This window comes from Thamnophis sirtalis, unplaced genomic scaffold (genome assembly GCF_051295495.1).
Source record: "Thamnophis sirtalis isolate CommonGarterSnake01/CBP01778 unplaced genomic scaffold, rThaSir2_p1.2 scaffold_12, whole genome shotgun sequence".
NCBI lineage: Eukaryota > Metazoa > Chordata > Lepidosauria > Squamata > Natricidae > Thamnophis > Thamnophis sirtalis.
Genome location: NW_028261392.1, coordinates 29,768,879 through 29,781,936, shown reverse-complemented (window position 1 = coordinate 29,781,936; position 13,058 = coordinate 29,768,879). Strand labels below are relative to the sequence as shown.

Here is a 13,058-nt window from a genome sequence, read left to right as displayed (position 1 = left end):
GGTGAACTTCAGCAAGGCACCTCTCTGCTATCCATTGAAGGAACCCAAATTTTCTATGATCTTTACACTAATTTCAAAAAGGCATTCCTGCTATAAGATTCACATTAATTTTAATAAGAAGATTTCTTAAGACAATAGCAACTTCTCCCATGCCCGAAACACCTAGAAGAATTGGGGGGGACGGACCTAGATTCTTTAATAAATAGCAGAGAGATGCTATCCTCATACAAGAACCAAAACATTTTGAATCATTTTCAAAGTAAGCATACTTTGAAGCCATAGATTTAGGCAGACATGTTCATATAATGGCAATCATGGTTCATGATTACAAATGAATAATGGCATTCAGGAATTCCCATCACATCTATGCTTAGCAATTGTTGTTACTATTTAAATTATTAAAAAATAAATAAACACAACAGGGGTATTCTATTGTATTATTTATATACAAACAATGATAAAGAATACATGCACATAGTTACATATATCGTTCACTTGGAAATGCAAAGAAAAATATAAAAGTATTGTAATTGTTGTTTAATGTTCTATTGAGGAGATGGATTATGATTGATATGTTGTGATTCTGAATGCACTTTCTAACATCCTCTCAATGATATGACCACACATGCAGAAAGGCAGGAAAAAAATCACCTTTTGCTCCATTAGAAACTTAGACTGCTTGAAGTCTGAGAAAGCATAAAGATGGTAGACTGCTCAACAGAAAGGCACTGGTGTTTAGTCTGATTTCCCAAGAAGATTGATGGTAGTACCCGTGCACATCATTTTTAGTTTAAAGCAAGGTAGCAGTTATTTAGGAAAAGCAGTATGGAAGACAGGAGTGTATTGAGAGTGGGAAAAGAAGAAACACAAGGAATAAATCTGATTAAATCCCAAAGGCTTACAAAGAAACATTGACAATGTAATGCATATAGAAAGGTGCACATTCAAATCACGGAGAAGTCCCTCAAACTTGTACACCAGATACTTTTATGAACATAGTACAACATCCTAATTATTATTGTAATCCTATACATGATGACTCAGCTATACCACACTTAGACAAGTGTGACATGCTACAAACCAGTTCTTGCTTCTACTTACTATTACTGTATTACTACACACTTAATTCCTTGTCCTGGAACTCTGTTTCAGGTCTATAATAGCTACTATCATAGGCCGTTCAGATTATTTAATACAATGCAATTTATGTAGCATACTGTGATTTTAATTTTTTTTCACATAATGTCCTGAAAACAATCTCTAAGCCAAAATTTGAAATAAGGCCATTTATTTAAATTTAGTCATATAGGTTTGTCATATATTTGAAATATCAACATAGGTGAATTATATTACATTTAAAAAAATAGATTATCCTACTGGATACATTGAACTTAACTGAAAAAATAAAGAGTCAAAATATATTTTTGCATTGCTTCGGCAAACTGAATGTCAGATTGTTTTCATCCAAGTCAGACTATTTAGAGAAATTACCATGTCATTAAATGCATGGGAAAGTATATACGGTAAATGCTAATAAGTTTGATGTCAGATTTTAAGATCAAAATGTCTGATTGACTCGAAACATGTTGAATATCATGCTTTGTACTTCACTATACGAAGTGAAGTATTATTTGGAGGATTATTTCACAATATTAGGCTTTAGAGTTTAGTGACCATAAGAAGAGATTTCCTGGTGTTTTCCCAGCAACTGTAGCTGGCATCTTCAAAAACAAAGTAATTGCTAAGCAGACCATCAGCAACGGACCAGGGACTTTATAGCCAGGTATCCTGACTTCTAATTGGCCTTTAGCCATGCTGATTTCTGATTGGTGCAGACTGGTGAGGGATTGTTGGAAACCTGCTCAGTTACTTGTGGTCTGCATAGTTATTCCACAAAATCCAAGATAAATGCTTGCTTGATAATTTCAACAGCATATAGCCGTGATGGCGAACCTATGGCATGCACGCCATAGGGGGCACACGGAGCCATTTTTCAGGGCCTGTGAGGTGATGCCCTGTCAGCTGGCCAGCGCATATGCACATGCTGGCCAGCTGACTTCGGCCTTCTTTTGACGCAGTTTTGACGCAGCACGAAAAACCAGCCCTATGGGCGAACTGGAAATTCAGGAACAGACTTCCAGTTTGCTTGTAGGACCGTTTTTTGCCCTCTGGAGCCTTCAGTCGAAAGTTGGCCCTTCAGGGAACCCAGAAGTCACTTCCAGTTTGCTCGTATGGGCGTTTTTTGCCCTCCGGAGCTTTCAGGGAAGCCTCCTGAAGGCTCCAGAAGTTGAAAATTGGCCCTACGGGGAACCCGGAAGTCACTTCCAGTTTGCTCATAGGGCCAGTTTTTATCCTCCGGAGCCTTCAGGGAAGCCTCCTGAAGGCCCCTGAAGGGTCCGGAGGGCAAAAACCAGCCCTATGAGCAAACCAGAAGTGATTTTTGGTTTGTCCATAGGTTTGTTTTTCGCCCTCCGGAGCCTACTGAAGGATCTGGAGGTCGAAAATCGGCTTCACGGACAAACCAGAAGTCACAATTCCCAAACTTCTGGGTTCCCCGTAGGTCCATTTTTTGCCCTCCAGAGGCTTCAGGGAAGCTCCTGAGGCCTCCGGGGGGCATCCAGGGGCGGGGCCAGGAAGGCTGTTTTCACCCTCCCCAGCCTCCTAGAAAGCCTCTGGAGCCTGGGGAAGGTGAAAAAACCACAGCAAAAGGGTGGGGGTCTATAATCTCATGCATGCACGTGCGCTGGGGGGTACACATAGCATTATGGGTGCGGCACGCTGGCGCACAACCCTCCTGTGCGCCCCTCCTCTTGGCACGGTAGCCAAAAAAGGTTTGCATATAGGCAACTGGCATATAGGAAGGGGAAGAGAGAATATGTGACCCTGTTTTGGAATGCATTGCTTTATTGGAAGTTAAATAAAACATTAGAACCAGCATTGTTTTTATCCTAATTTGGCATACCACATTATAGATATCTGAAGTTTAGAGCAGAATTGATTTTTAAGGAAGAATTAGATTATCAGAGTAATAGATTTTTGATTTACAATGCCCTTGACTGCATTGATACTTCTATCTTTTGATGTCAAAGCCATTCAACCCATCATACATTCAACTCTGCAGGTGTGGGCATGTCAGTGGAGACAATCTGTTTGAATAGCTAGAAAGAAGTTGCTTTACACAATTATAGTAAGGAATTAAAGTGGAAATAAGCTTTATAGAACATGAATGCATAAAGATATAGTCTCTAGCTTACTTCCTGTCAAGCAAAGTTTGGATATAATTGGTAGAAAAATTAATATGATATCAAAATAATATGTTATTATATCCTTTTAAATTGCATGACATTAAATATAATCTTTCTAATCTGTGCTGGAAGGATTTTAATTCCATTGGTACATATCTGTAATGGTAATGGCAATTTAATCATTTTAATATTTTGAGAAAACTGAAAATTATACAATAGTCTTTAATCATAATGTAATTTTATTATCCATTTTTATTGGAAACAAATAAATACATGCTATTTCTTTTAGTTGCCAAATTGACTGCATCAAAAGTAAGATGCATCTTTCTTTGGGCCAATAGTAGTTTAAAAAGTAAGAAATAGTAGAAAAACTATTTGAAGACTCTTTTCGTTAAAGTTTGTTTTGTTCACATTTGGTCTCCATGTAATAAGACTGTGGAATACAGTATAACAATGTAATTCCTATGGTAGTAAATTATATCTATTTATACAGGTTTTTGATATAAATATTGGGTATGGATTTTTACAATTTTGTATCTCTTCTTAACATTAGAAATTTATATATGCTCTCAAATTATATGATTTGTATATTGTTGTTTTTGTCATTTTTTTCTTTTTCAAAAGATTCAAAAGAATTATGCATAAAATAAGCTACTATGTAAAATATTACAATAATTTACTGTATTCTCAGTGTCTTACTAATTGATTAAATAAAACTGTAAGCAATAAAATCAGAGATGTTTAGAAGATATTTAGATAGATGTGATCTGTAAAATCAAGACAGTTAAATTTTTACCTGAATTCTTTCTGTTGCTGTAGGCCATATCTGCTGGCACAGAAGCTTTTTGAGGACATCTGGAAGAAGACTAACAATTATAAGCATAATAATGCCCAGCCAAGCAGGACCAGTAGATAGCATCTGCAGGAATACGTAGTACATCCTCTGGTAGTTGAGAAATGGCCTAATGGATGAAGAGTAAAATACTGTCATGTATTAAAGCAATAGAGATTTCAACATGCATGTTTTTATTATTATATCCCATGTCCACATTCCTAGACTGGTTAGATCAAAACACTATATTTTCACTGGATTTTAGTGTTCTGCAAGGAGATAAATAGCTAAAATGGCAGTATTTTCTATTAACCTGTCCCTTTAATGTACATTTTTACATTGGCAGTGTAGCCTTCCCCATGCCAGGAGGAAAAAAAAATATTTTGCAAGCAACTTTGGAAAGCCAGTTTGGTTTAGTGGTTAAGTTACCAGTCTAGAAACAAAGAGAATTCTAATCCCTTCTTAGGCATGGAAGCTGGCTGGATGATTTTGGGACAGTCAGGGCCCCATTAGAGCCTAGAAAAATAACAAGAAAAGGGCATAGAAGTCATTAGGAACTAACTTTGTATGTGTGTGTATGTACACAGACAAACACACATACACAAATGCATCCACATACATAAAAAACCTAGTTGAATGTAAATAATTGCACACAGACATTCTATTACCTCAGGATTTTGTGCTTTCTCTTTTCCTGTTTAAGTTGAAACCAGTGGAGAAGGTCATCCAATAGTGTGGGATGAGATATCAACTGAATATGATAATGATACTCAGTTTTATATCTTCACCCCAGGTCATTTAAAAGATGCCATACAGCAGAGGTGGTATTCAGCAGGTTCTGACCAGTTCTGGAGAACTAGTAATGGAAATTTTGAGTAGTTCGGAGAACCGGTAAATACCACCTCTGATTGGCCCCAGCCTCCTTTATTATCCGCCTCCCGAGTCCCAGCTGATCAGGAAGAAATTGGGATTTTGCAGTAACCTTCCCCTGGAGTGGGGTTGGAATGGAGATTTTACAGTATGCTTTCCCTGCCATGCCCACCAAGCTACACCATGCCCACCAAGCCACACCCACGGTAGTAAAAAAAATTGAATTCCACTACTTCCATAGAGGTTCTGTTCCATAGTCCGGAGGATATGAGGGCCTAGATATGCAATGTGACTCTGGATGTCTGAATTTTACATGCAACGGACAAAGGAATTTAAATATAGGTTCACAATTATTCTTACCAAATGATCCCGCCCCAGAGAAGAGAAAAGACAATGTAGAAAAGTAATGATCCCCAGATCACAAAGTGGTTGATCCATGTCCAATAGTGAGTATCCAGTGCAAGCTGTTTAGAAAAATAGTACTATCAATATTACAGGATCTATAGGAAGGAGACTATATAAATATTTATTTGCTCTACGATGGCCTTAACATGCTGAATACTGGATTTCTGAGCAATTTGTACTTAGCTAACTAAACCAGTGCTGAAAAGTACTTCTAAATAATACAATATAGTTGTAGCTAAATTGCAGTTTTTATTAGCATTTATCAGACTATTTCATCCCCTACATTTTCTGTTGTCATACCATGTAATTTTCTTTTTCATTTTCACATCGGATCTATTCTTCACGAGCCAAAAATATATTTTCTTTCTCATCTTTCTCTACGTCATATTCTTCAGAAGCTTCAATTGTAAAATTATTATTTGTTTACCATTACTATTGATAGTTTCTTCTAAAAGCTACAAGCATTCAAATCTAATTGGAAGCCAAATGCAGAACAGTTCTTACAAATTCTTCATATAAAGGGCTGATGAGGCACTTTATGTAATTAATTTTACAGGCTCTTTTTAAAATTTCTTTGAATTACAGCAGTAACAAGTCTCATTATGATCAACTTCACTACCAATGATTTCTAAACGTTCATCTTCTTAAAGGACTAAGTAATCAGAGAGCTCTGACAGAATACCACAGCTTTTAGTTTATGAGGGGAAAATCTCTTTTTATTACCTTTTGCATGGCATGAATATCTTTATACACTTTTCTTTTCTTTTCTTTGAGACATTATTTTTTCTTAAGTAACATTCAAATCATTTGGATTATAAGAATGTTGTCATTTTGATGCTTTAGAAAATTATACCTTTAATGTAACGGTGAATACCAATACAGTGAACACCAGTGTTCCAAAGGTCCAGTTTCCAAACATCTATTCAGGAAGGAATAAATAAGTCCTAGGTTAGATATTACAATAAAGAAAACATTAGAACAATGTTGTTTATAGGTAGTCCCAGACTTATGATCACAGTTGCCCAAGCAAGGCAGTCAAAGGAGCCAGGCCTGATTTTATAACAATTTTGCCATAGTTGTTAAACAATCACAAAGTTGTTAAGTGAATCACACAGTTGTTAAGTGACTCCAGCTCCTCCCCCCTTGAATTTGTTAGAATGCAGTTGGGAAGGTCACAAAGGATCACATGTTCCCTGGACGCTACAATCTTCTTAGATGATGCTGATAACTTAAGTACCTGAATTTGTACCACAGGAACCTGGGAATGCTATAACACGTGCGAGGGCTGACAATAAGTCACTTTTTATAGTGCTGTTCAGAGGTGGGTTCCTACCAGTTCGCACCTATTCGGTAGAACCGGTTCGTCAAATCTACCGAACCGGTTAGAAGAGGTTCCACCAGTGGACCCGGAAAGCAGGCCACACCTACAGAAGAGGTTCCAAAAATTTTTGAAACCCACCACTGGTGCTGTTGTACCTTTGAAGAGTCACTAAATAAATGGTTGTATGTTGAGAGCTACCTGTAATAGACCAATATGATGATGACACATGGGAATTAAGCATTTAATGCTTGCAACACATCATGTATGCTACTACTGAATTCAGCTTTCTAAGATTGAGTCATCATGCTACAGCCCATATATAGATATGCCTCAACTTACAAGCATTTGTTTAGTGACAGTTGAAAGTTACAGCACTGAACAAAAGTGACTTATGACCAGTTTTTAAAATGACAGTGGCAGTAACCCCATGCACATGTGATCAGTATTCAAGTATTCAGGCACTTGAGAATTGACATGTATTTTTGACAGTTACACACTCCTGGAGATATGTGGTAACTTTTGTAACCTTCGTAGCTGGCTTCCGAAAAGCAAGGCTAATGGGAGAAGCCAAGTTTGCTTAATGACTGTATGATTTACTTAAGAACTGCAGTGATTCACTTAAGAGCTGTGGCAAAAAAAGGTTGTAAAATGGGGCACAATTCACTTAACAACTGTTTTGCTTAGCAATAGAAATTTTGGGCTCCATTGTGGTTGTTAAATCAAGGACTACCGGTAAAAGTCAAAAGCCTCAGCAAGTACCAAAATATAGAAATATTTTTTTAAAAGACCTCCTGCCTACCCATCATTAAATCATAATCAGTGAACCTTGAATGCTGGGCAACTATGGAATTTGGGTATGGGATAGAAGATATGCAGGTATAAAACAGAATGGCTGAAATTGGAAATTTCTGTTGTGATATAAACAAACATAGTGTTTAAATACTATATTATTTTACACTTTCATTAAATTTAAAATACATTTTATGATTCACACAATTTTGTGCCATGCATCTATTATGGGGGTTGGATTGAAAAGGTTGTCTATGAAAGGAAAGAGCAAATGTCATTTTAATTGGATAGTACATGAATTATAATGTAAAAAGATTTAAATCATATGCATCCTTATCAAGGAATAAATCCAATAGAATTAAAAAAGCATCCTTATATCCTGTATAAGATTTTCTCTGTTAATATCAAATGTAAAACAAAACAAAACTCATCCTTATCATTTGTGGTCTGATTGGCATTACATTTCTATCTTTTCTTCCATGACCTACTCATCCACTTTCTATTAAATTTCTATTTTCTATTGAAAATAATCCATAATACCAATAAAATAACTTTAGCTACCAAATGACGGATCCAGAAATGTGTAACTCCACTTGCAGAATAATTAGAATAATGTTACAATCTCTTCTCCCTCTTGTGGACAACTTCCCAAGATGAAGAACCCTCTGATGTATAGTGTAAGAACTATACATTAAAAAGGATGCAATATTTCTAATTTTCATCTTCAACAAATAAGTTTTAAACTTATATATATTTTGGATATTAGATCTCATGTATCAATATATTCCAAAACTTTGCATAAAATAGTGATCAGAATTAGAGATCAACAAACAGAATAGCATTCAGGAGTGAAATCGACAACAAGAAGGTACTTTTTTCTGAATAAGCAAAATGAGATGAATCACATGACTCTCATTTCCAATTCTATGTTAATATTTGATATTTGTAACAAATAATTTTAAAATATCTTCTTTGATTTTACATACATTTCCATATTAATGGGAAAATATTTAACATTATTTAAAAAATGTCCCTAATTCCGTAATTCAGTATCAGTTGTTTATATGAATACTGAACATTTTTATAACAATTCAAGTTTTCAAGGCCCTGGGCTATTAGTGGCTGGTAATGAATGCTAGATCAGTCTGTAATAAAACCACCATGGCCATGACTTAATTGTTGAGGAGAAGACTGTATCACTACGACTTGGCTGGGACAAGAGGGCAGGATTCTATTCTTTGAGATCTGCCTAGCCAGTTCCTGGGTTTGGCATCAGCCTCAACTCCAGGTAGGGGTGGGAGAGTCAATGTTCCCTCTAATTTTTTTTCAGTGTGTGCGGAAAAGTATAGTGTTTGAGCGGCACATTTTCATGAGCACCTGAAATTTTTTCATAGATGTCACCCAAAACAACAACGAAATCAGTGTTATTTGACTGGATTACTGTAACGCGCTCTACATGGGGCTGCCCCTGAAAAGTGTTCAAAGACTACAGTTGGTCCAGAATGCAGCCGCGCGAGCGATATGGGGTATATCTAGATACACCCATATTACACCTATCCTCCGGGAGCTGCACTGGCTTCCTATTGGTCTCCAGACGCGCTTCAAGGTGCTAGTCATTACTTTTAAAGCCCTTCATGGTTTAGGACCTGGCTACCTGAGAGACCGCCTCCTGCCACTTACCTCCCAACGACCAACAAGATCGCACAGGTTGGGCCTCCTCCAGGTGCCGTCAGCCGGACAATGCCGGCTGGCGACTCCCCGGGGGAGGGCCTTCTCTGTTGCTGCGCCGGCCCTGTGGAACAATCTACCTGCAGAGATCCAGACCCTTACCACTCTCCCGGCCTTCCATAAAGCCATCAAGACCTGGCTGTTCCGGCAGGCCTGGGGCTGTAGATTGATATCCAGCTCCGCTTAGATGGAATGGGTGACATGAATTTTAATACTGTATTTTTATTTTTATCTCTATTTTTTAAAATTAAATGTTTCTTGTCTGTTGTGAGCCGCCCAGAGTCCCTATGGGAGTAGGTCGCATACAAATTCTAATAAACTTGAAACTATTTGAAACTTAATTCTACCATGTAATTATCCATTAAGTAAAGAAATCTCCTTATACAGATAGTCCTCAATCTATGACCATAATTGAGCTCAAAGTTTCTATTGCTAAGTGAGACATTTGTTAAGTGAGTTTTGCCCCATTTTACAACCTTTCTTGTTACATACAATTAAGTGAATCACTGCGGTTAAATCAGTAACCTGGTTGTTAAGTCAATCTGACTTTCCTACTGACTTTGCTTGGCAGAAGGTTGCAAAAGGTGAGCCCAGGACACTGCAACCATCATAAATATGAGGCAGTTGCCAAAGATCCAAATTTTGGTCATGTGGCCATGGGACTGCTGCAATGATCATAAGTGTGAAGAACAGCTGTAAGTCACTTTTTTCAGTGCTGATGTAACTTCAGTCATTAAATGAACTGTTGTAAGTTGAGGACTAGTTGTATTCAAGTTCAATGGATGACTTTCTATGGGAAAAGGATCGAAACTTTCCTCTATCCACATTTTCCATACTATGAATTACTTTATATGCTTTATACTTTCCCCCTTATTATCTAATAGTCTGCAGTGATATTAGCAAGTTATGAATAAATTACCAATTGATGTAGATTAGCAATTGGGGCACATAAAGGAACAAACAAGGAGGGGAGAGGAGGGAGGGGGAGGAAGGAAGGAAGGAAGGCTTAGCCGAGAAACCATGATGGAAGCACGCTCTGCACGTCCCACAGAGAGTTGGCTGTTGCTGCTGCTGCTGCCGCCACTGCCCCCCTCAGTAACTTTGATCCAGGAGGGAATAGCCTCCCTGTCAATCAGCCACACGCTGGTGGAAGGAGCCCAATCGGAACCCTATGCGGCCACGTTTCTGTTGGCCAAAGGCCCACCCTCCTCTGGGTGTGTCCAGGCACTATAATATCCCGGCCCAGCTGACAGAAGCCTCCTAGCCGCCTGCAGACTAAAGTCCATCATGCTAAAGATCACTGTGCAGCAGTTGGAAACTGCTGCGCTGTGTTTTGTTGCCACATGCGTGGCTGCGCACCCGCACAGCTTAGAAGGAACATTGTGGGGAGTGGCAGTGACCAGCCGGGATACTTGGGAGCAGTGGGATTCAGCCAGTTCACACCACTTTGGGAGAACCGGTGGTTAACTTTCTGAGCAGTTTGGTAAACTGATTATTGGAAGAAGTCATTAGAGCAGAGAACCGGTTGTTAAATTATTTGAATCCCACCACTGCTTGGGAGGCATTCAGGGGCCTTGCTCCATAGATTGCCAGATGCAGCTGTTGCAACAGGTGTTGCTGTTGTATCAATCTCCTTGCATGTATAGCAACCTTCCTGCCTGAGCTTCTTGATTCCATGGCTGGGCTGGCAGTGGAGTTCCCTGGACTTATGTTGCTGGGGATTTCAACCTGCCATCAGAAAAAGCTCAGGAGTTTATGGCCACCAGGGGTCTGGCCCAAGTCACCCAGAAGCCAACTCATTGTAGTGGTTATATACCCAATCTAGTTTTTCTGTCAAAGAAATTCTGGATCTGGAGGAAATTTTGGTTTCTTCCCTGCCATGGACATATGACTCACTGGTGAACCTCTACAGGGAGGCTGGCAGCCTGGTACTCTGACAAATCAGCCATCAATAGAAATTAACAATATCTGTAGACTATGCATCCAATCCAAAAAGGAACAAAAAGACCTAACCACCTCTCCACCAGCAATCAGCACCCAGATCAGCAAAGTTAACATTAGACCAGCAATCAAGTAAACAATTTCCCAATCAAGAAACTGCCAAAGAAGCCAACAGCAAACAGCCTAATGAAAGAATCTCTAAGACCAGAGGTCTCCAACCTTGGTAACTTTAAGCCTGGAAGACTTCAATTCCCAGAATTCCCCAGCCAGCAAAGCTGGCTGGGGAATTCTGGGAATTGAAGTCCTCCAGGCTTAAAGTTGCCAAGGTTGGAGACCCCTCCCTAAAACCAACACTGACAGGCATGCCACTGGCTGTGGCAACAAACTGCACTCCTTACTAAACTGGCAACAAACTGCACTCCTTACTAACACTGATGATTTGCCTGCAACGAAACAAGCAAGCTCAGAGAGCACCAAGGACCCTAAATGTCTATGGAGATTCTCGGTCAATCCAAGTCACTATTGTTCCAAAGGTCCTTTCAAAAAGGCAACTAGACTTTCTTCATTTTTTTCCTTGAAAACATTTCACTTCTCATCCAGGAAGTTTCTTCAGAAGCAAAAATTTCATGGTAAACAACAAAGAAGGTCCAGTTGCCTTTGGAAAGCACCTTTGGAACAATTATGATTCTCGTTGAACCAGGATGATTTAGTCACAATGACTCATACAGTTAGTTGGATGGACTACTGCAATGTAATCTTCATGTCGCTGCTTTAGGAGATGACCTGGAAGTTTCAGCTGGTACACAATGCAGCAACTACCTTGTTGGCATATACTATCAATATACACCAGCAGCATAAAACCTGGCTTCTAGACCAAATTCAAAGTGCTGGTAGTTATATCCTTAAAAACTTTACATTAGCACATTTATCAGACAACAACTTGTAGAATCACATCTAGCTACCTGGTTCATCATTGTGTGGTGCCATTTTGGCAGCCCCCCATTTTTCTAGAGGACATGGGACATGGGCCTATCAACAGAATTTCTCAGTAATGCCCTGTACCTTATATAACTACCCCCTAGCCCCACCAGTTCTAGGCAGTAGCCACCCTGGCTTTTCACAAGCAGGTACAATCTTATTCCACTATGTCCTGGCCTATGTCAATGTTTCATTAGTTTTATTTTATTGTTTTTGCTCTGTGGCTCAGCACCCAGAGAACTGTGGGAGTAGGTGGCTTGGAAACAGACAGACAGACAGACAAACAGATAATAAGCAAGCAAGCAAGCCTTTCTCATGAGAAGTTGTATCATGAGAATTCTGATGCAACTGTAACTCCAAATAGCTATGGTAATAAGAGCACAACAAACTATGAACACAGGGGGAAACATACTTAATTGTTGTTGAGCCAGTCCAGAATGTTCAAAAGCTTTAATATCGAATGAAACTATCTATCTATTAAATAAATTTACATGGTTACCCATGTAACCAGTGAAACTCTGACAGTGAACAAAGGCAATGTGGAAGTTATCTGGACTTTTTTTTATTGCATCTCACAGGCATACAACTACCTTTCAAATTAAAAAAATATATATTACACAGCCAACATATAAAGTCATATTTTCCTACAAGAAGCTAGCAGGTCTAAAATCAAACACATCTCCAACAAACATTTAGAAAATGCTTAACTTAAATAGAAAGCCAGCTTATGGTAAAAGATACAAGATTTGTATTTTTGCTCCATGGGGGAAAAAAAATTGGCAGGTGAGACTGCATGTAAAGATTCTTTTTCTCCAGAAACTGTCTATAACTCCTGAAAATGTGGAACGGTAGAGAATAGCCTTGGGGTATGATCTTTAGCATTAGGGCAGGTTCATGCTGCAAGTATGATAGAAGAGATCATAATCTTTGGAACAGAAGTTCTGATAAA

The 13,058-nt window shown here is 38.6% G+C and overlaps 1 protein-coding gene across 5 annotated transcripts in view; it reads right to left on the bottom strand.

Moving 5' to 3' along the window:
* Positions 1–13,058, bottom strand: part of ATP11A (ATPase phospholipid transporting 11A) — a 135,624-nt gene that overhangs the window by 8,533 nt on the left and 114,033 nt on the right. For 4 of the 5 annotated variants that reach the window (XM_087726460.1, XM_087726461.1, XM_087726459.1 and 1 more), the window contains exons 26-28: positions 6,206–6,271; positions 5,308–5,411; positions 4,042–4,207 (exon numbers count right to left, since the gene is read on the bottom strand). In XM_087726460.1, coding sequence (XP_087582586.1) covers positions 4,042–4,207; positions 5,308–5,411; positions 6,206–6,271 — 336 coding nt within the window. Of the gene's footprint in view, positions 1–651; positions 741–4,041; positions 4,208–5,307; positions 5,412–6,205; positions 6,272–13,058 lie in introns of those variants that run through there. The other variant, XM_087726462.1, reaches the window with a different exon arrangement.